The sequence below is a fragment of the Octopus bimaculoides genome, chromosome 18, assembly GCF_046866305.1.
Source record: "Octopus bimaculoides isolate indiv1 chromosome 18, ASM4686630v1, whole genome shotgun sequence".
NCBI lineage: Eukaryota > Metazoa > Mollusca > Cephalopoda > Octopoda > Octopodidae > Octopus > Octopus bimaculoides.
The window spans coordinates 20,542,174-20,566,468 of NC_142945.1; the positions used below are offsets into that span (position 1 = coordinate 20,542,174).

The 24,295-nt window shown below is 38.2% G+C and overlaps 1 protein-coding gene across 1 annotated transcript in view; it reads right to left on the reverse strand.

Annotated features, from left to right (window-relative positions):
- Positions 1-23,332, reverse strand: part of LOC106874299 (high affinity choline transporter 1) — a 31,817-nt gene extending 8,485 nt beyond the window's left edge. Inside the window, exons 1-2 of the mRNA XM_014921982.3 lie at positions 23,156-23,332; positions 18,454-18,561 (exon numbers count right to left, since the gene is read on the reverse strand). Coding sequence (XP_014777468.3) covers positions 18,454-18,561; positions 23,156-23,261 — 214 coding nt within the window. The 5' untranslated portion in view covers positions 23,262-23,332. The remainder of the gene's footprint in view (positions 1-18,453; positions 18,562-23,155) is intronic.
- Between the last annotated feature and the right edge of the window lie 963 nt (positions 23,333-24,295).

Genomic DNA, 24,295 nt, shown 5'->3' on the forward strand with positions numbered 1-24,295 from the left:
TTATGTTTTAAAGTCTGGTACTTTAAAATTGTGGTCTCTTTTGCCAAACCACTAAGTTACAAGGATGTAAACAATCCAACACCAATTATCAAGTGGCAGCAGAGGGACATCCCTGAAAAGACAATGGAACCTGGTGCAGCCCCTGGCCTTACCAGTTCTGGTCAAACCGTCCAACCCATGCCAGCATGAAAACAGATACTAAGAGATGATGATACACACACACACACACACACACTCATAGGCAAAGTGACCACCCTCAAACTTGATCTGCAAGTGGTAAATAAAAAACTTTGTAATTGTAAAAAACTATAAACCAAAAGTTTGCAGAAACCCACAAACTGTACATCACAGTATAAAAGGTAATACCATCCAGGTAGTAAATGCTCCACCCAGAAAGACCTAGAGTCATTCTGGCAGGGAATCTGGAATATAAACAAAGAACATGATAACAATCAACATGGTCAAATGAACTACAAAAGGAATATTGTGTAAATGCATCTCCCAAAATATATAACATCACTAGTGGAACACTGCTGATGGTTATTATGAAACTGTTGAATGGAAAATCACCTGGGAGAGACCTGACAGTAGGCTATTCATACAAAAGGCTCACGTTCTACAGAGAAATACTCACAAACCTGTTTAAAAATGACAATGGACACTGAATTAGATATACCAGATAGGCTGACAGTTATATGAACTACTCTTATTCCCAAGAACAAAAAGACCAATGAGGTCAAAAACTATAGGCTCATAGCATGATTGAATGTTATGTACAAACTGTACACAGGTTGTCTGAATGTTTCTCCAAGACCACTGCCAAACAAAATGGTGTGATAACCGATGAACTAGCGGAAGAAAAGAAAGGGGTCTGAGTTTGTACTGAACAACTCAACAAAACTGTCCTTAAGGAAGCCAAGCAACATCACCATAACCTTATAACAATATGGCTAGAGAGCAAGAAGGCATTCAACTCTTTGTCTCACTCATGAACGATAGAATCACTACACCTTGCCAAAGTACCAGCTGCTATAGTGAATGCCATTGAAAAACTGACCACAACATGGTCCACACAGTTATCACTGACAACTACTAAAGCAACACCAATTCTTTAACAGGAAAATTTCAGGTTGATAGTTTATCTGTAATGTTGTTTGCACTGGCTGTGAACCCCTTGTTATCCCTGTTAACAAAATGCCACAGCAACAAGCTGGGATATACAGAAAAGAATAATATTAATCATCACCCACATTTTTTGTTGATGACTTTAAGTTGTATTCTGGTAATACGATCAACATCAAGAGAAAGGCGCAGGAGTGGCTGTGTGGTAAGTAGCTTGCATACCAGCCACATGGTTCAAGGTTCAGTCCCACTGTGTGGCACCTTGGGCAAGTGTCTTCTACTATAGCCTCGGGCTGACCAAAGCCTTGTGAGTGGATTTGGTAGACAGAAACTGAAAGAGACCCGTCCTATATATGTATATGTATATATATATATGTGTTTGTTCCCCCAACATCGCTTAACAACCGATGCTGGTGTGTTTACATCTCCGTAACTTAGTGGTTTGGCAAAAGAGACCGATAGAATAAGTACTAGGCTTACAAAGAATAAGTCCTGGGGTCGATTTGCTCGACTAATGGTGGTGCTCCAGCATGGCCGCAGTCAAATGACTGAAACAAGTAAAAGAGTAAAACTGTAAAAAGAGAAAATTAGAACTGGTCACAACATTCTCACAAAATATAGCAATGGAGTCTGGTCAAGATAATTGCTCGTACATGATGGTCAACTGAGGAAAGATTGTTGACCAGACAGAACATATCCCACAACAGCTTGTCTATTACCCCTTATCTCTAGTGATGAAAACTACAAGCACCTTGGAATCAATGAGAATGTTGCATATGTTGGTACTGTGGCAAAACTCAAAATAATGAAAGAATACTTCTGTAGACTCCAGAAAATATGGAACTCAGAGCTGTCTGCATTTAACAAGACCATATCTCACAATGTTTTTGCAGTGTCAGTGCCAGTACCAACATTTGGGATGTTGGACAGGACACTCAACAAGATACACAGCCTGGACAGCAAAACCAGAAAGGTACTGACCACCACTGACAACTTACACATTAACAGTGACACTGATAGGATTTATGTGAGATGAAGTGATGACAGTAGAAGCATAAGGTCAGTTCAAACAGCCTTTGAATGTCTCATTGTATCACTCAGACAACATCTGCTGAACAGTAAAGAAAGCAATGAGTATATACCATGCACACTCAAAAGTGAGAGCAACATCTTCAGAGTTGGAGAAGAGCTACAGTGCAGGTACTCTGGGAATACAACTGTCTCATGCAATGCAAAGGAGGCTGTACTGGCCTACCTAAACAGAAGCTTGGAGAAGAAGCAGACATCAAACCAGCAAAAAGCAATGCATGGGTACAAATCCCGTAAGCTAGAGGGCAACAACAGCACTGACAGGAAGAGTAGCCTCTCCTGGATCTGCGATAGATACATTACATCCCACCTGGAAGAATATGGATCGCTACTCAGGAACAGGAAATAGCTGCTAAATTCCTGATAAACAAAAGGGACAAAGATACCACCAAATTCCATGTTGTGATAGAAAATGTCAGCTCTGCTATACCATTGTGGAAGATATCACCTATATCATCAGCAGCTTCCCCAAAATATCTATAAGATATTACCTGTCCCTGAGGCATGATATAGTTGCATAAACAATCTACAATGCTATCCACAGGAAGGGGGTATCCTGTTGTATACATCAAAGGCATGTCAGAACCAGTAGGTATTTACACCTTTAAAAGCAAGGAATACTAGAACACCCCAGTAAAAACATCAGGCATAGCAGATGTGATATCGTTCTGTGGGACAGGGAACAAAAGTCATGCCCTGTTGTAGAGGTCAGCTGCCCAGCAGATGTGAATGTACATTGAAAAGTCCAGGGAAAAAAAAATCATCTATGACAAATTAATGTGGAACTTACAGCTCTAATACTCTGACTATGAATTCTCATAGGTGCATTAGGTTATGTACCAACAAATTTGCACAAAATCCTAGAAATACTCAGTTTCATGAAGAAAGAGCAAAAGAAACTGATCTAGATTCTCCAAATCAAATTCAATCTATTAAGTGGCACAGATAAAATCTGCAAGACGTTCCAAAATTTCACCATCTGAGATTCTTATATGAATAGATGCCCGCAACCTGGGTGTATGCTTCAACAGTTCAACCAGCACACCAACACAACCACATATTGATAAACACTGGGAACACGCTTAACAAAAAAAGTCTTGTCAGTTTATTAGTAACTGGTTTGAACTGTCTTAAGAACTTAAATAAAATGTCAAGAAAAATCATACACACATATATATACATACATATATATATATATATACCTATAAATACATATATCATCATCATCATCATCATCGTTTAATGTCCGCTTTCCATGCTAGCATGGGTTGGATGATTTGACTGAGGGCTGGTGGACCAGGAGGCGACACCAGGCTCCAATCTGATTTGGCAGAGTTTCTACAGCTGGATGCCCTTCATATATATATATATATATATATACATACATACTTATAAATACATATATATATATATATATATATATATATACATACATACATACCTATAAATACATATACAAACTTACACATATATACCTATAAATACACATAGACATAACTATATACATACATATATATTTACACACACACACACACACTATAAAGGAACATTAACTCTTATCACTACCCTACTTCATTCATTTTACAGCTTCTGAAATTTTACTGTTTCTGATATAATAGACAGTAACAAGGAGAAGACTGGAAGAGGGGAGAGAGAAAGAGAGAGAGAGAGGACATGAGTTGATGGAGGTTACAGGTGTGGTGGTGCAGGCAGTGACAGACAGTGTTGGTATTGGTGGTTGTGGAGGTGTCGGTGTGGATGACGAGTGTGATGAGCATCCGTTGAAATAAATATGACACTTTTGATATTTAAACACTTTCCACCACAGGATGTAGCTCTTCCAGTTGTGGTGAGGAAGAGATTAGACAGGCTTTTCCACAGGAATATATTATTTTAAAGTCAGAGTAATGAAAACAGATGTCATATACACAAGTTGGTATAACCCCAATTCGGCAGCCAATAGACATTTCAAAAAAAAATAATAATAAATAAATGAAGGGATGACATTGAGAGAGGGGGGGGGAGGGAGCAGGAAAGAAGTCACAAAGAAGTGAGGAGAGGTAAAGTGAGCAAAGCTGGAGAGAAAGAAAAGATAGAGGAAGAAAGTGAGAGCTGAAATAGAAGGGGGTGAAGAAGAGAGGAGAGAAAGGACATAAGGTAGGAGAGAGAGAGGGGGAGAGAAAGAAAGAAAGAAAGAAAAAGAAAGAAAGAAAGAGGAGACAGACTAAAAGAAAAAAGGCAATAAAAAGAGAAAGACAAAGAAAAAGAAAGACAGAAAGACAAAGACAAAAGAGAAAGAAAAGAGAGAAAGAAAAAAGAAAGAAAGAAATAAAGAAAGAAAGAGAAGACAAGCTAAAAGAAAAAAAGGCAATAAAAAGAGAAAGACAAAGAAAAAGAAAGACAGAAAGACAAAGACAAAGACAAAGGAAAAAAGAGAAAGAAAATAAAGAGAAAAAAGAAACACAAAGGAGAAAGAAAGGAAGTAAGCAGACTAGGAGAGAAAAGAATGACAAAGAGGGAAGGTGAGAGCTCAAGTAGAAGGGGCTAGATTTTTTTTTTTTATTTGGAGGAGAATGTACAACTATTGCAGTTTATCACTAATCTCTCTCCTTTCAACTTTTCCCTGAAGAAGAGCCTCTGTTCAAAACATTGGACTTTCCCACTTCCCTCAGTAAGTTCATTATATCTCTTTTTATAGATTTTTACTGATGAAGGGTTGATTGAAGGAAAGAGGAAAGTGTGTGTGTGAGAGACAGAGAGACAGTGAGACAGACAGACAGAGAGACAGACAGACAGAGACAGAGGGAAAGGGATGAAGCAAGTAAAGTAGGAGAGAAAGGAAAAAGAGATGAAAAGGAGAAGGAAAAGTGAGACAGAGAGAAATTAAGAAACAATTGAATCTATGGAGGTGGGAGGGGGAGATATAATATGGCAGAGGAGGAGGAGGAAAGAAACTGAAAGGTGAAGTAGATTAAGGTGGTGGTGGCATGAGTGAAAAGAGAGGAAAGGAAATTTAGATAAAAGGAAGAGAATAAGGATGTAAAGGAAATAGCTGATTAGATAGAGAGAAAACTAAGAGATAGGGAGAGCAGGGGAGAGAGTGAGAGGAAAACAGAGAGGAAGAGAGTGAGAGGAAGAGGAGAGAGAAGGTAGTGAAAACAGAGGGATGGGAGAGGGAGAACTGAGAGGAAGGAAAGTAAAGGAGAAAGAAGGTAGTGAAGAGAGGGGTGGAGAGAGAGAAGGAAGAGTAGAAGGGGAGAGAGAGGGAGAATAAAGAGAGGGGAGGCGGGTAGATAGGAGAAGGAAAGAAAGGACAGAATGGAAGGAATCGTGAAGGTATAAAGAAAGGAAGAAAAGAAAAGTAAAAGCAGTGGGGAGAGGGAATGAAACGAAGGAAAAAAATGAGGTAAAAAAAAAAAGAGGTAGGAAAAAGAAAGAAGGAAAGGATTAAGATACATAAAACTAAAAAGAAAGATAGAGAAACAAAACAGAGAGGTATGTAGTGGGAAATTATATATATCATCATCGTTGTTTAACGTCTGCTTTCCATGCTAGCATGGGTTGGACGATTTGACTGAGGACTGGTGAAACTGGATGGCAACACCAGGCTCCAGTCTGATTTGGCAGAGTTTCTACAGCTGGATGCCCTTCCTAACGCCAACCACTCAGAGTGTAGTGGGTACTTTTACGTGTCACCCGCACGAAGGCCAGTCAGGCGGTACTGGCAATGGCCACGCTCAAAATGGTGTATTTTATGTGCCACCCGCACAAGAGTCAGTCCAGGGGCACTGGCAATGATCTCGCTAGAAAGTCCTTACACATGCCGCAGGCACATATATATATATATATATATGTGTGTGTGTATATATATGTATATATATATATATATATATATATATATATATATATCATTGTATGGCCCAGACTATCAAATGTTATACACCACTGGTCACAATACACTTTCTTGCATCATAGGTAGGCCGACCCTATATATATATAATTTGACCCTGGCCAGCTCCTGTCAAACTGTCCAACCCATGCTGGTGGCATGCAATAAGCATCATTCATGTGTTGGTCACTGCCAGTAAGCTTGTTGAAACATTCCTTTTTTCATTTGTAATTTAATTTTTCATAGCATGTGGCAGCATATTGTTTAGTGGTTATAGTATTGGGTTCACAATCATAAGGTTTTGGATTCAATTCCTGAACTGGGTTACATATTGTGTCATTGATCTAGGCACTTCATTTTCCTGAATACCAATTGAGTACTGGTCCATCCCTCCCTTCAGTTGTTACATCCTTTATATGCCACTGAGTCAATGATGGGAAGGCCAAAAGGGTGTCCATGTCTATTCATGAATATACAGGCACCTAAAGCAATTTGCAAAAGCATGGTACATGCCACCATCTTCTGGGTAATGATTATATCTTTTTTACGTCATCAGTTTATTTTTTGTTTCTATTTATATTAGTGAAATTTAAGGAGAGCGGTGTTTGTACCTTTTTGGCTTTTCATTTTGCTACAGTTACTGTTGTAGCTTTTGTTTTTGCCGTCTTTTATTGATCTTTTTTTTTTACCTTGGTTTTATTGTGTTTGTTATTGTTGCTTTTGTTGTTTTGAATTTCAGCTGTTGTTGTTTAGTTTATTTTTGCTGTGATGTTGCTTTGCTATGACACTTGTGAGTTTTCCTTCCATTGTTTTAGTGTTCTGGGGTGATGTGTTGGAGGGAGTGTTGGTGGTGATTACTTCCTTTTTTTTTTATTTTGGTGGTGGTGATTGTGAATGGAAGGTTGACAGTTTTCTTGGTGTCTTATCAAATCTTCCAACCTTCACCATTGTGCAACTGCCATTAGTTACCTTCCTCTTCTTCCACCCCTGCATGATTTTTATATTGCCATAATCTCTTCTTCTTGTCCTTATTGTTTGACAGAATATCAATCATAGAAATGGATGCTGTAGGTGAAGAAGGGCAATCACATGTCCATTCACCTCTCTGCCTTGACTGCATCTGTGTGGCTTATATTTGCACAATGTGTGTCCATTTGTTTAAATGGTGGGTATCCCTTCATCTGATGTGTTTTAGGTTGGTGGTGGTGGTGGTGCTGGTATTATTGGTCCTTCACAGTGTTTGTCCTGTGTTTGGTGGTGGTGGTGGTGGTGGCAGCAGCAGTGACAGTAGCTGAGGTGGCAGTTGTTGCTTTTGGATTAATTTGCTGTTAAGTCTTGTGAGAAGGTTAAAACTTGGAGATGTAAGAAAGAAATTGTAATTATTTCGGAAAATGTGACAGGTTTTGTGTATTTCATGGTTGTGCAGAATAGTGATGGCATATTAGTGCAGGAGTATCTGGTTCGTGTTGATGTATCCATGTGTGGTGTGCTGCGAGTGACTGTAGTTCTGTTGGTATAACAGTAGGTGGTTTTGTTGGTGTTTTGGTTGAATTTGTGTAACAGTATGTGATTGTAAAGATGTGGCAATGTAGCTTTAATTTTATATGGTTACATAATCATAAGTAAGAATGACACCATTCTGATAATGTTTATCAAGCAAACTTAGAACATATTTGTGACATATTTCAACTTCTAATGGCTAATTCACTGCAGTTACTATGAAGAAAAGATTCTCTTTTATGGTAAAATGTGCAAAAATACCATTTCTACCCAGTGTTGCTTTCTATTGGATACCCAGATACAGTGTTTCTAGCTCCTTAACCATTGTCAATGGAAAATACAAAAGAGAGGTAACTCTGCACAGATTTAAAACTAGCTTTAGCTAAAACATAGTCAACAACATTGACTGAGTTGCACTATTGAATAATTTCAGTAGTATCAGCACCAAGCAGTGTTTAGGTATAAGTGAACTTTAAAGTAGTTAAAATATGTTTGTGACATATTTCATCTTTGAAAGGCAAATTCACTGCAGTTACCATGGAGAAAAAATTCTCTCTTATGGTATAAGGTGTAAAAATACTTTATCTACTCCGTGTTGCGCTCTATCAAATTCACAGATGCAGCATTTCTAGCTCTTTAGCCTTTATTAATGGGAAACACTGAAAAAAGGTATTGGCAATCTCTCCACCCTGAAGACGGGGGCCAGATTTACAGTAATGTTTACATGCTTCCACTACTTCCAAAACACTACAAGCTTACTTCCAAAACATCCCAGCCAATAAAATCCCAATGAAAACATCATCAGACATCTACATAGCATATTGGCCTAAAGATGATATTTCCTATGTGATATGAGAATTTTTTTTAACTTAACAAGAATATTTTGGAGAGGCTTTTCAAAGAATCTCTCCCTACCAAGAAGACTGTGATGACCAAGAATGTGAACTTGACATCTGGAATGTTATCAGGCACTCAGTTTTCAGCCAGTCAACCTTTGACTTCTATCGAGGGTTAATGGAGGGCAACAATGATGGATTCTCAAAGAGACTCTAGACATCAATGAACATCACTGCAACAACTGGACAATTTCTAGAAAACCCTGACCTGGCAATGCTACATGACTATAAGTTCTTTTTTCATAAACCCCTAATCATCATCATCATTTAACATCTGTTTTCTATGCTGGCATGGGTTGGATGGTTTGACAGGAGCTGGCAAGCTGAAGAGCTGCCCGGGCTCCATGTCTGTTTTGGCATGGTTTTTTTGGCTGGATGCTCTTCCTAACACCAACCACTTTACAGAGTTTTTATTAATTGTTCTTGTAATGGCCCTTATGTCATTGTCACCATCATCATCACCACCACCATTTAATGTTCACCTTTCTATGCTTGCATGAGTCAGACTGAATCTGTTGAGGTAGACTATCTATGACTGGATGCCCTTCCTGTCACCAACTCTCCCCTGTTTCCAAGCAAGATAATATTTCCCATGGCCAGACATGTTTTCCATGGAAGACTGGAAATGAACAGTGATACTCATTTGCAATTATGTGATGTCAAGACAAGAGTACAGATACATACACACACACACTGTGGACTCGCTTGTCATAAATAATAGATGAGGGTTCCACGATTTAATGCTGAACATGCACAGACAATTTATTTATAGCAATCAAACGTTTATGATGTGTATTGACTCAGAGCCTCCATCAACTGAATGTTGCCTGAACAGGTGCAGAGTGTGCCATATGCTCGGCATGGGAAATGAAACGAGGATCATGTGATCATGAGTGCAACACCCTAACCACCAGGTCACATACCTCACATATATATACACACAATTTAGATTGGAGCCTGGTGTTGCCATCCGGTTTCACCAGTCCTCAGTCAAATCGTCCAACCCATGCTAGCATGGAAAGCGGACGTTAAACGATGATGATGATGATGATATATATATATACACACACACACACACACACACACACAACAGATTTCTTTCAGTTTCCATATCTACCAAATCCACTCACTAGGCTTTGGTTGGCCTGGGACTATACTAGAAGACACTCACCCAAGGTGCTGTATGGTGGGACTGAACCCTAGACGACATGGTTAGGAAGCAAGCTTCTTAACCACACACCTGTGCCTATTCATGCCACACTTGCAACTATTCATTGTTAATATTAATTCTATGCTCCCACTGCTACCATTGTTGTTGTTATTATTATAAATTTTTATATTAATATTATTATCATTATTATTATTATTATTATTAAGTGAGAGAGCAATGCATGCCATCAAGGTGACACTGGGGTACAAATATATGAAGCCCAGTACACCCATCATGACTACCTATCTGATAAGGGTACACTAAACACATGCATCACAACCATGCACACAATATGGTGACTTTATATAAAGATAAACAGCGCATGACCTTGTAGGTGGGGCCCAGTTAGAACTATTTTCAGGTTGAGTAGCCCATCCTGCGGTCTCTGAATGAGGGTCGTTTAAGGATGTTTCCAGAGGTGAATTATTCAAACCCCAAAGAATTCTTCAACACATGGCTATGATGCTCTCCCACTACTTCTGCTCGTGATCAGAGATGCACATATCATCAGCCACTAAGGGACATGCTCAACTGGTTAAGGTCAAGCAATTGACAAGCAAGTCTATGGTATTGAGCAGAATATTTACTGTAACCCATCTTTTTACACCAAGACAAAAACATGTACATAATAACACATCCAATCAGTTAAGATCAGAAGCCATGAGAGCCAGTGCCTAGTACTGCATCAGGGCACTTATTATTATTATTATTGTTATTGTTATTATTAAGCAGGCAGAATCGTTAGCATGCTGGGCAAAATGCTTAATAGTATTTTGTCCGTCTTTATGTTCTGAGTTCAAATTCCTCGGAGGTTGACTTTGCCTTTCATCCTTTCAGGGTTGATACAATAAGTACCAGTCACATACTGGGAATGATGTAATCAATTTAACTCCTCCCCTGAAATTGCTGGCCTTGTGCCAAAATTTGAAATCAATGTTAATTTCATGTGTCCACTGTCACCATTGTTGTTTATTTTATTATTATTATTATTATTATTATTATTATTATTATTGTTGTTGCTGTTATGAATTTAAAAAATTCGGTCAAATCACTTCTAAAACAATTCGTATCTGAAAAATCTTCTCAATGTATTGGCTTTAACAAAGCAAACAAGATTTTGACGACAAGCCTTGGACAATGCCAAACAATAATGTTAGAATTAAACAATGGAATGAGCATAATACAAAATTTGCTTAGACAAGTGTGTTAAACTGAACAAAGAGACAAGTGTTATAAATTAAACAAATGAAAAAAAATGTTAACCTTTTCCTTTCACATAGAAAGCAATGAATTTTGATGACCAGGAAGTATATCATAGAGCTGCATTTAATAGATAACACACACATATAATACAGGTTCTGCTTCTGTATTTATTTAAACAGCTGTTAATACATTCTGAGCAGACACAAGATTGGTCTACTTTTGCAGATAAATACATGTAATAACTTAAGTCAATCCTGGAAAAATGAAAAAAAAACAAAAGATGAAAAAAAAAAAAAGTATATTTCAGTGGGATTTGAACTCAGAATGTTGTGCTTCTCAAACATATGGTCCTGGGTTTAGTCCCATGGCATAGCACCTTGGACAAGTGTCTTCTACTATAGCCCTGGACCAACCAAAGCCTTGCAAATACTGGTAGATGGAAACTGAAAGAAGCCCACTGAATATATCTATAGGTGTAGGCGTGGGTTTGTGGTAAGAAGTTTGCTTACCAACCGCATGGTTCTGGGTTCAGTCCCACCACATTTTTACTTTGGACAAGTGTCTTCTACTATAGCTCCAGGTCGACCAAAGCCTTGTGAGTGAATTTGGTAGACAGAAACTGAAAGAAGCCCGTCATATGTGTGTGTGTGTGTGTGTGTGTGTGTCTTTGCATATGTGATTGTCACCCACCACTGCTTGACAAGTGGTGATGGTGTGTTTATGCCCCTGTAACTTAGCAGTTCAGCAAAATAATAATAATACAAAAAATAGTAAATATTGGGATCAATTCATATGACTGAAATTCTTCAAGGCAGTGCTCCAGCATGTCCACAGTCTAATGACTGAAACAAGTAAAAGATAAGTGATATATATATATATACATACATAGATCCTGTTGCTTATCTTGATATCCTACATGATATCCTGTTGCTTATTTTGATTTTATACATACATACATATATCATCATCATCATCATCATTATTATTTAGGCACAGGCGTGACTGTGTGGTAAGAAGCATGCCTCCTAAACACATGATTCTGGGTTCACTCCCACTGTGTGGCACCTTGCAAAAGTGTCTTCTACAATAGCCTCAGGCCAATCAAAGCCTTATGAGTGGATCTGGTAGAAGGAAACTGAAAGAAGCCTGTTGTGTATATATGTGTGTTTGTGTCTGTGTTTGTCCCCTCCCATCTCTTGACAACTGAAGTTGGTGTTCACATCCCCATAACTTAGCAGTTTGGCAAAAGAGACCAATAGAATAAGTACTAGTGTTACAAAGAATAAGTCCTGAGGTCGATTAGTTCAACTAAAACTCTTTAAGGCAGCACTCCAGCATGGCTGCAGTCTAATGATTGAATTAAGTAACAGAATAATAGAACGGTGTATGTGTATACTCTCTGAGTGGTTGGCGTTAGGAAGGGCATCCAGCTGTAGAAACTCTGCCAAATCAGATTGGAGCCTGGTGTAGCCATCTGGTTTGCTAGTTCTCAGTCAAATCATCCAACCCATGCTAGCATGGAAAGCGGACGTTAAACGATGATGATGATGATGATGATGTGTGTGTCTTTGTTTGTCCTCCACCACCACCACCACCTCCACCTGACAACTGGTGTTGGTTTCCTTGCAGTCCCATAACTTAGCAGTTTTGGCAATAGAGGCTAAAAGGATTATCAGGCTTTAAAATAAGTATTAGCATTGATTTGTTTGTTCAACTAAAACCCTTCAAGGTGGTGCTCCAGTATGGCTGCAGTCCAATGACTGAAACAAGTAAAAGGTGAGGGATAAGAGTACCAGTGCAAGGCTGTGGGCTGAGAGAATTGTTAGAACATCAACGAGGATGCCTTGTGGTATTTGTTTCAACTAAATGTGTTCTGAGTTCAAATCCTCCCTGGAGCCTGCGTAGGTGATAGACTACACTTGCCGCCTGGCTTGTGAAAATATTTGGATCAGGGTTCTTGTTTTGAGTATATGTTACTAAGCCGTCTCAGAAGCCTGGCACTTCTTTATGACATAAAAAAAAAAACCAGAAAAGAAAAGAAAAAGAAAATCACTGTGAGGGGTAGCCATAGCTGTGTGATTAAGAAGTTCACTTTGCAACCATGTGGTTTCAGGTTCAGTCCCACTGCATGGCACATTGAGCAAGTGTCTTCTGCTATAACCTCAGGCTGATTAATGCCTTCTAAGTGAATTTGATAGATGGGAACTAAACAGAAGCCAGTCAGTCAGGTGTCAAAATCATAGTGATAACCATTTGGCAGCTGATGATGAAAATGCACATGTTATGCTTGATTGTGAATTTCCTATATCTTAGTCTTGTTATTCTGGGTTGCCCTTCATTCTAGTAAAGTGGAAAGTGTTTGGAGATTCACAGTCAGTGGGGATTACTTACTTTAGAATTGTTTTGGTTTGGTTTCTTCATAGGTAACTTAATTAGGCTTAGACAATGCTTAAATAATGGTGTCTAGTTTGGAGGGGTTCTATGACAGATATATATAAATATATATGTATACTCGCAAACGCACCTGTCCTTTGGACGGTTTAAGTTGCTTTGGTGGTATTTTTTTCACCAAATAATTGAACTATTGAGATTTATGAGTAGCATGGCAATCTATGTTTCCAATTAACCTAGGAACAGAAAATCGAATTGAAGGCTGGTTATAGTGGAGAGCATTACACTTTAATGATCATAGAACATATAAATTTGCAAGTGATGCAAAGTAAAGCTACTGATGTATTTTGGGAATAGATCACAGATAATGACTACAAAATATAGTTGTTTTACATGAAAGTAAAATTTCTTGTGTGTGTTTAAAAAAGGCTAGAACAACAATGCTAAAACGTATTTGAAACAATGGACAACAGTTGAAATATCATAATGGGTGGATAAATAAGCATCCTTAAAGTAAATCAATGCATTGGTAGATAAACAAAGGTATCAACAAATGGAAGAGAGGGAAGAGAACATCACTTTTCAAGTAACTCAGAATAGGTAAAGGTAAGCTTGCCAAAGTTTAATGCAGTTTAAATATGGAAATTAAGATTGTTTGGTATTGGATATTCATTGTGTACAGAATTCCTGGTCAATTTAATCACCAATGCAGGTGGACAGTCAAAATAAATAAATAGACAAAATCTTTTCACTTTTATAATATTCTCTAACCAAAACTCAAACAATACACACCAATACACATATAAAAAGAAAAAGAGAGGGTAATAATACACAATTACAACATACAAATAAATGATAAATAAAAAAAAAATGTGAAAACAACTAAAATATATTCTGTAATGCAAATATACGACCATATAGATTAAAAATGTATGGAAAACAGTTGAAATAAATAGACAAAATCCGTTCACTTTTATAATATTCTCTAACCAAAACACTCAACACACCAATACACATATAAAACAAAATATAGAAAGTAATAATACACAATTACAACATATAATTAAATAAGTCAAAAAATGTGAAAACCACTAAAAAATATTCTCTAATGCCAATATATGACCATATAGATTAAAAAATATGGAAGACCCTATATACAAAAAAAACTATGTACATACAATGAAATAGACAAAAACCTATGTAAAGCACCACTTTTCATGGTTTGTCTATTTATGCAAGAACTCTGGGCAAAATGTTATAGTGCATAACCATCCTTGGGACATAAGTAATGCGTGTGTAAAGTTTGGTGAAAATCAGTTGAGAATTGTGGAAATGTATGTGTTAGTCAATATACACACACATTGGTAAGCTCCTGTCAAACTGTCCAACCCATGCCAATATGGAAAACAGACATTACATGATGATAATGAGATAGATGTGTGTGTGTGCATGTGTGTGCATGTGTTGTGTGTCCCCACCACCACCACCAGCCCCAGTCCACTTTGATAACCGGTGTTGGTTTGTTTGAGTCCTCAGAACTTAGCAGTTCAGCAACAGAGAAAAGACACATCAAGCAAAGTAAAAGCTTTTTATCAGAGACTGATAGAAAAAAGTACCACACTTAAAAAATAAGTACTGGGGTCTATTCGTTCAACTAAAAACCCATCAAGGTGGTGCCCCAGTAGGGCCAGAGTCCAATGACTGAACCAAGTAAATGGCATAAGATAAAATACAATAATGTATTTGTATTCCATCAGGTGCACCACAACTTCTGCAAACTTACCACCCTCAATTGTAGAAATACTACAACATTGCTGCCTGACTGGCACCCATGCCAGCGGCATGTAAAATGCACCATTCGAGCATGGTCGATGCTAGTGCCGCCTGACTGGACCCTGTGACGGTGGCACATTAAAAGCACCCCCTACACTCTTGGAGTGGTTGGCATTAAGAAGGGCATCCAGCTGTAGAAACCTGGTCAGATCAAATTAGAGCATGGTGCAGCCTCCTGGCTTCCCAGTACTCAGTCAAACCATCCAGCCCAAGCCAGCATGGAAGCGGGCGTTAAATGATAATGATGATGAAGATTATATATACTAAGGTAGAAGTGTTTAACAGCAACATGAAACCTGAGATTTTGTGGGAGGAAAAAAATATGTAAACTGAGATGTTTGTACTTTTACTAAAGCAGAGTAAATGGGTAGTATACTAAACAAACAAACTGTCTTACAACTGAATACTCACACACACACACACAAATACTTATATACATGCACAAAATATATGTGCCTATGTATATATATATATGTTTATACAGATACTTATATACACACACATATATATACATATACATAGAAATATATGTACTTATATATATATATGTGTGTGTGTGTATATATATATATATATATATATATATGTATATATATATATATAAATATACATGTGTACTAATATATATATACATATATATATATATATATATACATATATATATATATATATATATATATAGTGGGGGGGAAACAAATATTCGTACATGTCAATTTTCTTCATTATTTAATTTCTAATGAACATAAATGGGACATACCAGTACTATATTTGCATACACATGCATAAACTATGAATATGCAAAAGAAACTAATAAATTATAATAACTAATGAATTTATATACAATTATAAATATTTAGGGGTGAAAAAAGTATTTGTACAAAATAAATTTATGCGTTTCTATGCCACAAAATACTGTAAAATAATTTTTTTTTTACTAGAACTTTCTCGTTTGTTCCAATAATCTTATCAATAGTCATTTTTAAGTGTCAAAACGCTAGCTTCTTCATTCAGCACTGAGACAACATAAAGTAGTGTCGTAATAATGGTGAAAAATAAAGAACTCACAAATTCAGTGAAAAACTTAATTATTGAACAGTGGAAAGCAGGTAAAAGTTACAGGAAAATATCAGAGACCCTTTGTATTCCATTTTCTACCATATCTTCATTTATTCAAAGATATAAAAAATCAGGAACTGTTGAAAACAGAATAAGATCCAGTGCACCACACAAGATTTCCCCTAGATCTTTAAGAAAAATGAAGCGAATAATAAAAAAAAACGCAATGATCACCAGAAAGGAGTTGCAAGATTTGTTAGCTTCAGGGACTAGTGTTACACTACAAACAATCAGCAATGAACTTCATAGGAATGAACTGAAGTCACACTCTCCTAGAAAAACACCGCTGTTGACTAAAAGGCATAGAGATGCCCATTTAAAATTTGTTTATGAACATAAAGGTAAATCTGATACATTCTTCTTCTTCTTCCTCCTCCTCCTTCTTCTTCACACATGCTTTTGTATTCTGTATATATATATATATATATATATATATATATATATATATATATATATATATACTACATATGTGGGAAATTCTGTCTGTGGATGTGTTTGTGGAGTTGTTAGCTAACTCCTCCTACATCGTTTTATCAATTTTGATGAAACTTGACACGCGAGTAGAATTCATGTCTGGAAACCTCATGGCATACTCAGATTGTTGGAAAAAATCAATAATAGGAAGGGATCCTTATATATATATATATCTAATATATTTTATTTTAAAAGCCAAGGGAAATAACCCATTCACCTCTGGAAAAGATCCTTATATATAGCCAAGGAAAATAACCCATTTATCTTCCTAAATTATTTGGAATAAATTAAATCGAGTATGCTTATGTCTTAGTATTTGAGCTGTTAGAATTATTTTTGCAATTTATCCAGTACAATCCTTAAACAAGTAAATAGTATTTTCCTAAACAATAGATCCACTTATTTCGGTTAGTGAGTTATTAACACTAGCGCCCCTGAGGGTAATATTCTCTGGGAACGTGCAAAGCCGTTTTCAGAGTTATTTACTTTGAATTGTTATTACCTCATATCTGATTAACCTGTTATTATGCAACATGCTTCACAACTTTAGTATACATACCTTATTAGTATTTCCTCCTAAGTTCTATATACTCTGGGAATGCATTAAACCCCTTTTCGAGGCTACTTCATTTGAATTCTTACTATCAGGTAACAGATTTCATGTTATTACATAACTGACTTCACAATTTGGGTATTCATAACTCATTGGGAATTCCTCAAAACAAGATTCTGTGTAAGACAGTTCAGTATTCTCTGTAAATGCACAAACACCGTTTTAAGGGCTACATACTTTGTATTGTTGTTATTGGATTAGCGAAACAATTAAGAGAATGGAACCAAGGGATAAGCCCTGCTTTCCTAGGAATTACCGAGTACGTCAGCTAGTATATACATATATTATTTCTACATTTTTTAATATTATTTTTTTTATATTTAAAAAAATATTTTATATTCTGTTCTGTTTTCTGTGTATATATATATATATATATATAATAATAATAATATAGATTTAATCAAAAGATTAAATGTGGTACTTAAAATGTATGTGACACCAGAATTGGGTAGGGTAAAAACCAAAAACAAAATCAAAAGATTTGGTGAATAAAATTTGAAGAAAAGCAACAAAAATGTATTAGGTTATAGCAGTATGTACGTTTCGTACAAGCTTCATTTATTTATGTAGTGAGAACACCACATAAGAGGTGCAATGAAAATGTACTCCTCAGCTGCATAATAGAAATTCAACTTTAGAAAGTCATTTTGTAGATGTGTGCAAATACAAGAGTAGGAGATGAAGAAAATACCATCTTGATTAACAGCCCAGTCAAGATGGTATTTTCTTCATCTCCTATTCTTGTATTTGCACACATCTACAAAATGACTTTCTGAAATGAACTTCCATTATGCAGGAAGAAAAAGAAAGCAACAACAACAAAAAAATCAATCAAACAAAAAGATAATCCTTTATATGATAGGCGCAAGGCCTGAGATATTGGGGGAAGGGCTTAGTTGATTGCACTGACCCCAGTATTTAACTGGTACTTATTTTATTGACCCCCAAAAGGATAAAAGATAAAGTTGACTTCAGCAGAATTTGAACTCAGAATATAAAACCAGAAGAAATACTGCTAAGCATTTCGTCTGGTGTGCTAACAATTCTGCCAGCTCGTTGCCTTGGTCACACAAAAACAATAATAAATGTGTAAAAGTACATGGAGTGATCAACTTACCAAGTAAACAAGGAATTCTAGGAGTAAACTCTTTAATAACATATGGTAATATCATATAACTTTGATTTAGATGTATTGGAGACACACCAAGTTCTGTCTGTTTCCAGTCTGAAAAGAAAGAAATTTATCAGTTCATGAAAAGAAACTCTGCTGCTACCACCACTACTGCCACCACCATCGCTATCACTATCAACAATTTATCCCCCATCCTTCTTTGGGTGACGAAAGCATCTAGCTTTAAAACCTTAAGACAAATTACACTTTTTATCAATGTCAGTTACTACTGTTGGGCAGCAATACCCAATAAAGAGCCAGGTGTCACAATGATTTCAAAGACAAAATATGCAAACCAAGAAAGGAATTTCTATAGGGCTACTCATCTTACAAGTTTTAAAAAAATTTACAAAATTTGTCTCACAGGAGTGGCTGTGTGGTAAGACGCTTGCTTCCCAACCACATGGTCCTGGGTCCAGTCCCACTGCATGGCACCTTGGGAAAGTGTCTTCTACAATAGCCTCAAGCAAAACAAAGCCTTGTGAGTGGATTTGGTAGACAGAAACTGAAAGAAGCCTGTCATATATATATCATCATCATCATCATCGTTTAACGTCCGCTTTCCATGCTAGCATGGGTTGGACGATTTGACTGAGGACTGGTGCAACCGGATGGCAACACCAGGCTCCAATCTAATTTGGCAGAGTTTCTACAGCTGGATGCCCTTCCTAACGCCAACCACTCAGAGAGTGTAGTGGGTGCTTTTACGTGTCACCCGCACGAAGGCCAGTCAGGCGGTACTGGCAACGGCCACGCTCAAAATGGTGTATTTTATGTGCCACCCGCATAAGAGCCAGTCCAGGGGCACTGGCAGCGATCTCGCTCGAAAATCCTTACACATGTCACGGGCACAAGTGCCAGAAAGGCGACGCTGGGCACAAGTGCCAGAAAGGCGACGCTGGGCACAGGTGCCATCCCGATTTCGCTTTCGCTTGCCCCAATAAGTCTTCACAAACTGAGTTCCGTGTCCAATGAAGGAGACGACGTTGGCACGGGTGCCACATGTATATATATATATACGTATTTGCATGTCTGTATTTGTCCACCCCCACCCCCACCCCCATCGCTTAACAACTGATGTTGTTGGTGTGTTTACGTCCCTATAACTTAGCGGTTTGGCATATTTATGGCATTTTGTCTTTCTTCACTTCACTGCATATATTCTTTCTTGACAGTTACAGCCAAATGAATTATTTAGAGTTGTAGAGGTGACAGCTCATGTAACCCTTCATTAACAAACTACCAGTCAACTCACAATATCTATCCATGGTGGCATCAAAAAAGTAGAAGTAAAAACAATGATGTGAATAAAATCAGACAGGAGTATCTTTTATCTTTTACATGTTTCAGTCATCTGGACCCATGTGATCGGGAAGAAAGCTTCTTACTACACAGCCATGCCTGCGCCTAGATATTTAATCAAATTTTCTGATATTAGGGGAGCCCGTAATGCAGACATGGGTAACCTTTTGCTGGAAGCGTGGGTCTCTTGAGACATAGCTCATCATCATATGGGCTGCATTACTAAAAAAATTCAAAGTAATTTTTTTTGTTTAGGCATGCCATTCAGAAAGTTTAACAAGCTCCAATTTGGCCATGACACGGGCACAAGTGCCAGAAAGGCGACGCTGGGCACAAGTGCCAGAAAGGCGACGCTGGGCACAGGTGCCATCCCGATTTCGCTTTCGCTTGCCCCAATAAGTCTTCACAAACTGAGTTCCGTGTCCAATGAAGGAGACGACGTTGGCACGGGTGCCACATGTATATATATATATACGTATTTGCATGTCTGTATTTGTCCACCCCCACCCCCACCCCCATCGCTTAACAACTGATGTTGTTGGTGTGTTTACGTCCCTATAACTTAGCGGTTTGGCATATTTATGGCATTTTGTCTTTCTTCACTTCACTGCATATATTCTTTCTTGACAGTTACAGCCAAATGAATTATTTAGAGTTGTAGAGGTGACAGCTCATGTAACCCTTCATTAACAAACTACCAGTCAACTCACAATATCTATCCATGGTGGCATCAAAAAAGTAGAAGTAAAAACAATGATGTGAATAAAATCAGACAGGAGTATCTTTTATCTTTTACATGTTTCAGTCATCTGGACCCATGTGATCGGGAAGAAAGCTTCTTACTACACAGCCATGCCTGCGCCTAGATATTTAATCAAATTTTCTGATATTAGGGGAGCCCGTAATGCAGACATGGGTAACCTTTTGCTGGAAGCGTGGGTCTCTTGAGACATAGCTCATCATCATATGGGCTGCATTACTAAAAAAATTCAAAGTAATTTTTTTTGTTTAGGCATGCCATTCAGAAAGTTTAACAAGCTCCAATTTGGCCATGACAGCTCTAGTGATTGCTCAACCTTCAAGAGATAGCAGTCAAATCTCCTTCAAATCATACTCTGTCGTCTTTGAAAAGAGGATACATTTGACAGTGTAGTCTCTGATATAAAAAAAAAGGAAAGAGACAGGATAATCACAGATGGAATGTCTTTGATTATGGATATGTTCAATTAGGATTGACACCCCAAGCTAAAGATAAAACAACATTTATGGCAATATGAAAGGTAAAAGGTGGGGGCCTTGAACTCAACACATAAGAGGAGTAATACTAAGTGCTGCTTCTTCCACCGTATTGGCTAAATACCACTTTAACCACTCCACTGCCTAATCCTTTAACATTCACCTTCCTCTGTCAAATGTAATGCTTATTTATTCCTACTGTTTTGAATTAATCATGTATTTGTTGTTGGCACTCCGTCGCTTACGACGTCGAGGGTTCCAGTTGATCCAATCAACGGAACAGCCTGCTCATGAAATTAACGTGCAAGTGGCTGAGCACTCCACAGACACGTGTACCCTTAACGTAGTTCTCGGGGATATTCAGCGTGACACAGTGTGACAAGGCTGACCCTTTGAATTACAGGCACAACAGAAACAGGAAGAAAGAGTGAGAGAAAGTTGTGGTGAAAGAATACAGCAGGGTTCGCCACCATCCCGTGCCGGAGCCTCGTGGAGCTTTAGGTGTTTTCGCTCAATAAACACTCACAACACCCGGTCTGGGAATTGAAACCGCGAGTCCGCTGCCCTAACCACTGGGCCATTGCGCCTCCACTAATCATGTATAAGGTGGTATCAAAAAGTTTCCAGACTAGTTCTGTAGAGTACCAACAGATGGCAGCACGCAATTGCGTGCAGTCATGGCTTCATGAGGAAGTGTGATGAGTGACACCACTGTGTTTACTTTGCAAGTTGTGAAATTTGTGTTTCTGTGATCACATGTGTGCTGAAGTCTGTGATTTTTGTCAAGGAACAGGAAGTTGGAACAAAGAGTCAATGCGAAATTTTGTGTTAAACTTGTAAAGTCTGCTGCAAAGACATTGAGCATGCTTTGGCAAGCTTACAGCGATGAATCAATGGGTTGTATGCAACATTTCAAATAGCACAAGCACTTCAAAAGCAGAAGAATGTCCCTGAAAGATGATGAACAATCTGGAAGGCCTGCAATGGACGTCATCCCCAGAAATGTAGAAAAAAATCAAGGACGTTTTGAAGCATTTGAAGGAGAGCATTCGGTGAAAGCCACCAGATGTGTGGTGTGCAAAGAATTGGATTCTTCACAATGACAATGCACCCTGTCACCGAGCTCTCCTCACTCATGAGTTTCTTGCCGAAAACAACATGGTATCACTTTCATACCCATTCTATTCACCAGGTTTAGCACCTGTGAACTTCCATCTTTTCCCCAAGATGAAAATGCAGCTCAAATGTCGATGTTTTGACACTGTTGTTGAGATTAAGAATGAATCACAGAAATTCCTCAACTTACTTATGGAAAACAACTTCCAGGCTAGATTCCAAAAGTGACAGAAATACTGGGACCAGCGTAATGCTGTGCAAAGTGACTATTTTGAAGGAGATGATGTTAAAACTTAGGTAAATAAGTTATTTTTTATTAAACATAACTAATCCAGGAGCCTTTTGATCCCAATTTGTATTATCTTGTAGTTATCAGACTTTGATGATGTAACAATGATATTGTAGGGTTTTAGGAAAGGCATCTTTGGCGTTAGAACGGGCATCCAGCGGTAGAAACTCTGTCAAATCAGATTGGAGCCTGTTGTAGCCATCTGGTTCACCAGTCCTCAGTCAAATCGTCCAACCCATGCTAGCATGGAAAGCGGACGTTAAACAATGATGATGATGGTACAAGAAACCATATCTGACCAATTTGAACATAAAACAGAGAGAATATTTTGATTGGATATGGCTGGTTTAAATATCACTTCTATCTTGCTACCTAAATACCATCTCTACTATACTATGGCCTAAATACTGCTCTTGCTACTACACTACCTATATAACTGAGTGCTCAGCTACTTGCATGTTAATTTCACGGGCAGACTGTTCCGTTGATCAGATCAACTGGAACCCTCGACGTCGTAAGTGACGGAGTGCCAACAACAACCTATATAACTGCTTTTATTACTCTACTGCCTAAATACCTCTTCTGTTACCACACTGCTTAAATACCACCTTTGTCACTACACTGCCTAAATGCCATTTTTGCCATATCACCATAAAAATATTGAATAATAATAATTACAAAAAATGATGTGCAGAACAAACCTACCTGCTGATATGCCAGCAGCTCCAATCAGAACTGCAGGAATGACAAGAATAACAGCAAACAGAGCGCCGGAGAAGGACAAAACCTGAGAGTAAAAAGCACTTTGCATTGACAGGACTCGCTGGAAAAATGACTGCCAAGGAATTGTTCCAAAAGTCTATAAAAAGAAATAAGTTGTGTAAAATGTAAAGACATACAATAACGATATGCAAAGTGAGCGAAATACATTTTGACATTTTCATTTGTTAGTCTTATAGGGTTAATGGTCACCTTACGTCTATCTTTATCAGTATCAGGATAGCTGGGTGACAGAGTGAGGTTGTAAACAATCTAGCTTAAATTGCTGTACATTAATCACAGAAGTCAGTCAGTGTGAGGTGAGATACAGAATAAAGAGGATATAAAGATATAATACGTCTTTCATCTTTTACTTGTTTCAATCATTAGACTGTGGCCATGCTGGAGCACTGCTTTTAGTCAAACAAATCGTTCCCAGGACTTATTCTTCCTAAGCCTAGTACTTATTCTATCAATCACTTTTTGCTGAACTGCTAAGTTTCAGGGATGTAAACACACCAACATTGGTTGTCAAGCAATGGTGGGAGGACAAACACAGACACATAAACATACACACACACACACATATCATCATCATCATCGTTTAACGTCCGCTTTCCATGCTAGCATGGGTTGGACGATTTGACTGAGGACTGGTGAAACCGGATGGCAACACCAGGCTCCAATCTAATTTGGCAGAGTTTCTACAGCTGGATGCCCTTCCTAACGCCAACCACTCAGAGTGTAGTGGGTGCTTTTACGTGTCACCCGCACGAAAACGGCCACGCTCGAAATGGTGTCTTTTATGTGCCACCCGCACAAGCCAGTCCAGGGGCACTGGCAACGATCTCGCTCGAAAATCCTACAGGAGCCAGTCAGGCGGTACTGGCAACGGCCACGCTCAAAATGGTGCATCTCATGTGCCACCCGCACAAGAACCAGTCCAGGGGCACTGGCAACGATCTTACTTGGCTTGCCGGGTCTTCTCACACACAGCACATTTCCAAAGGTCTCGGTCAGTAGTCATCGCCTCGGTGAGGCCCAATGTACGAAGGTCTTGCCTCACCAACTCAGCCCAGGTCTTCC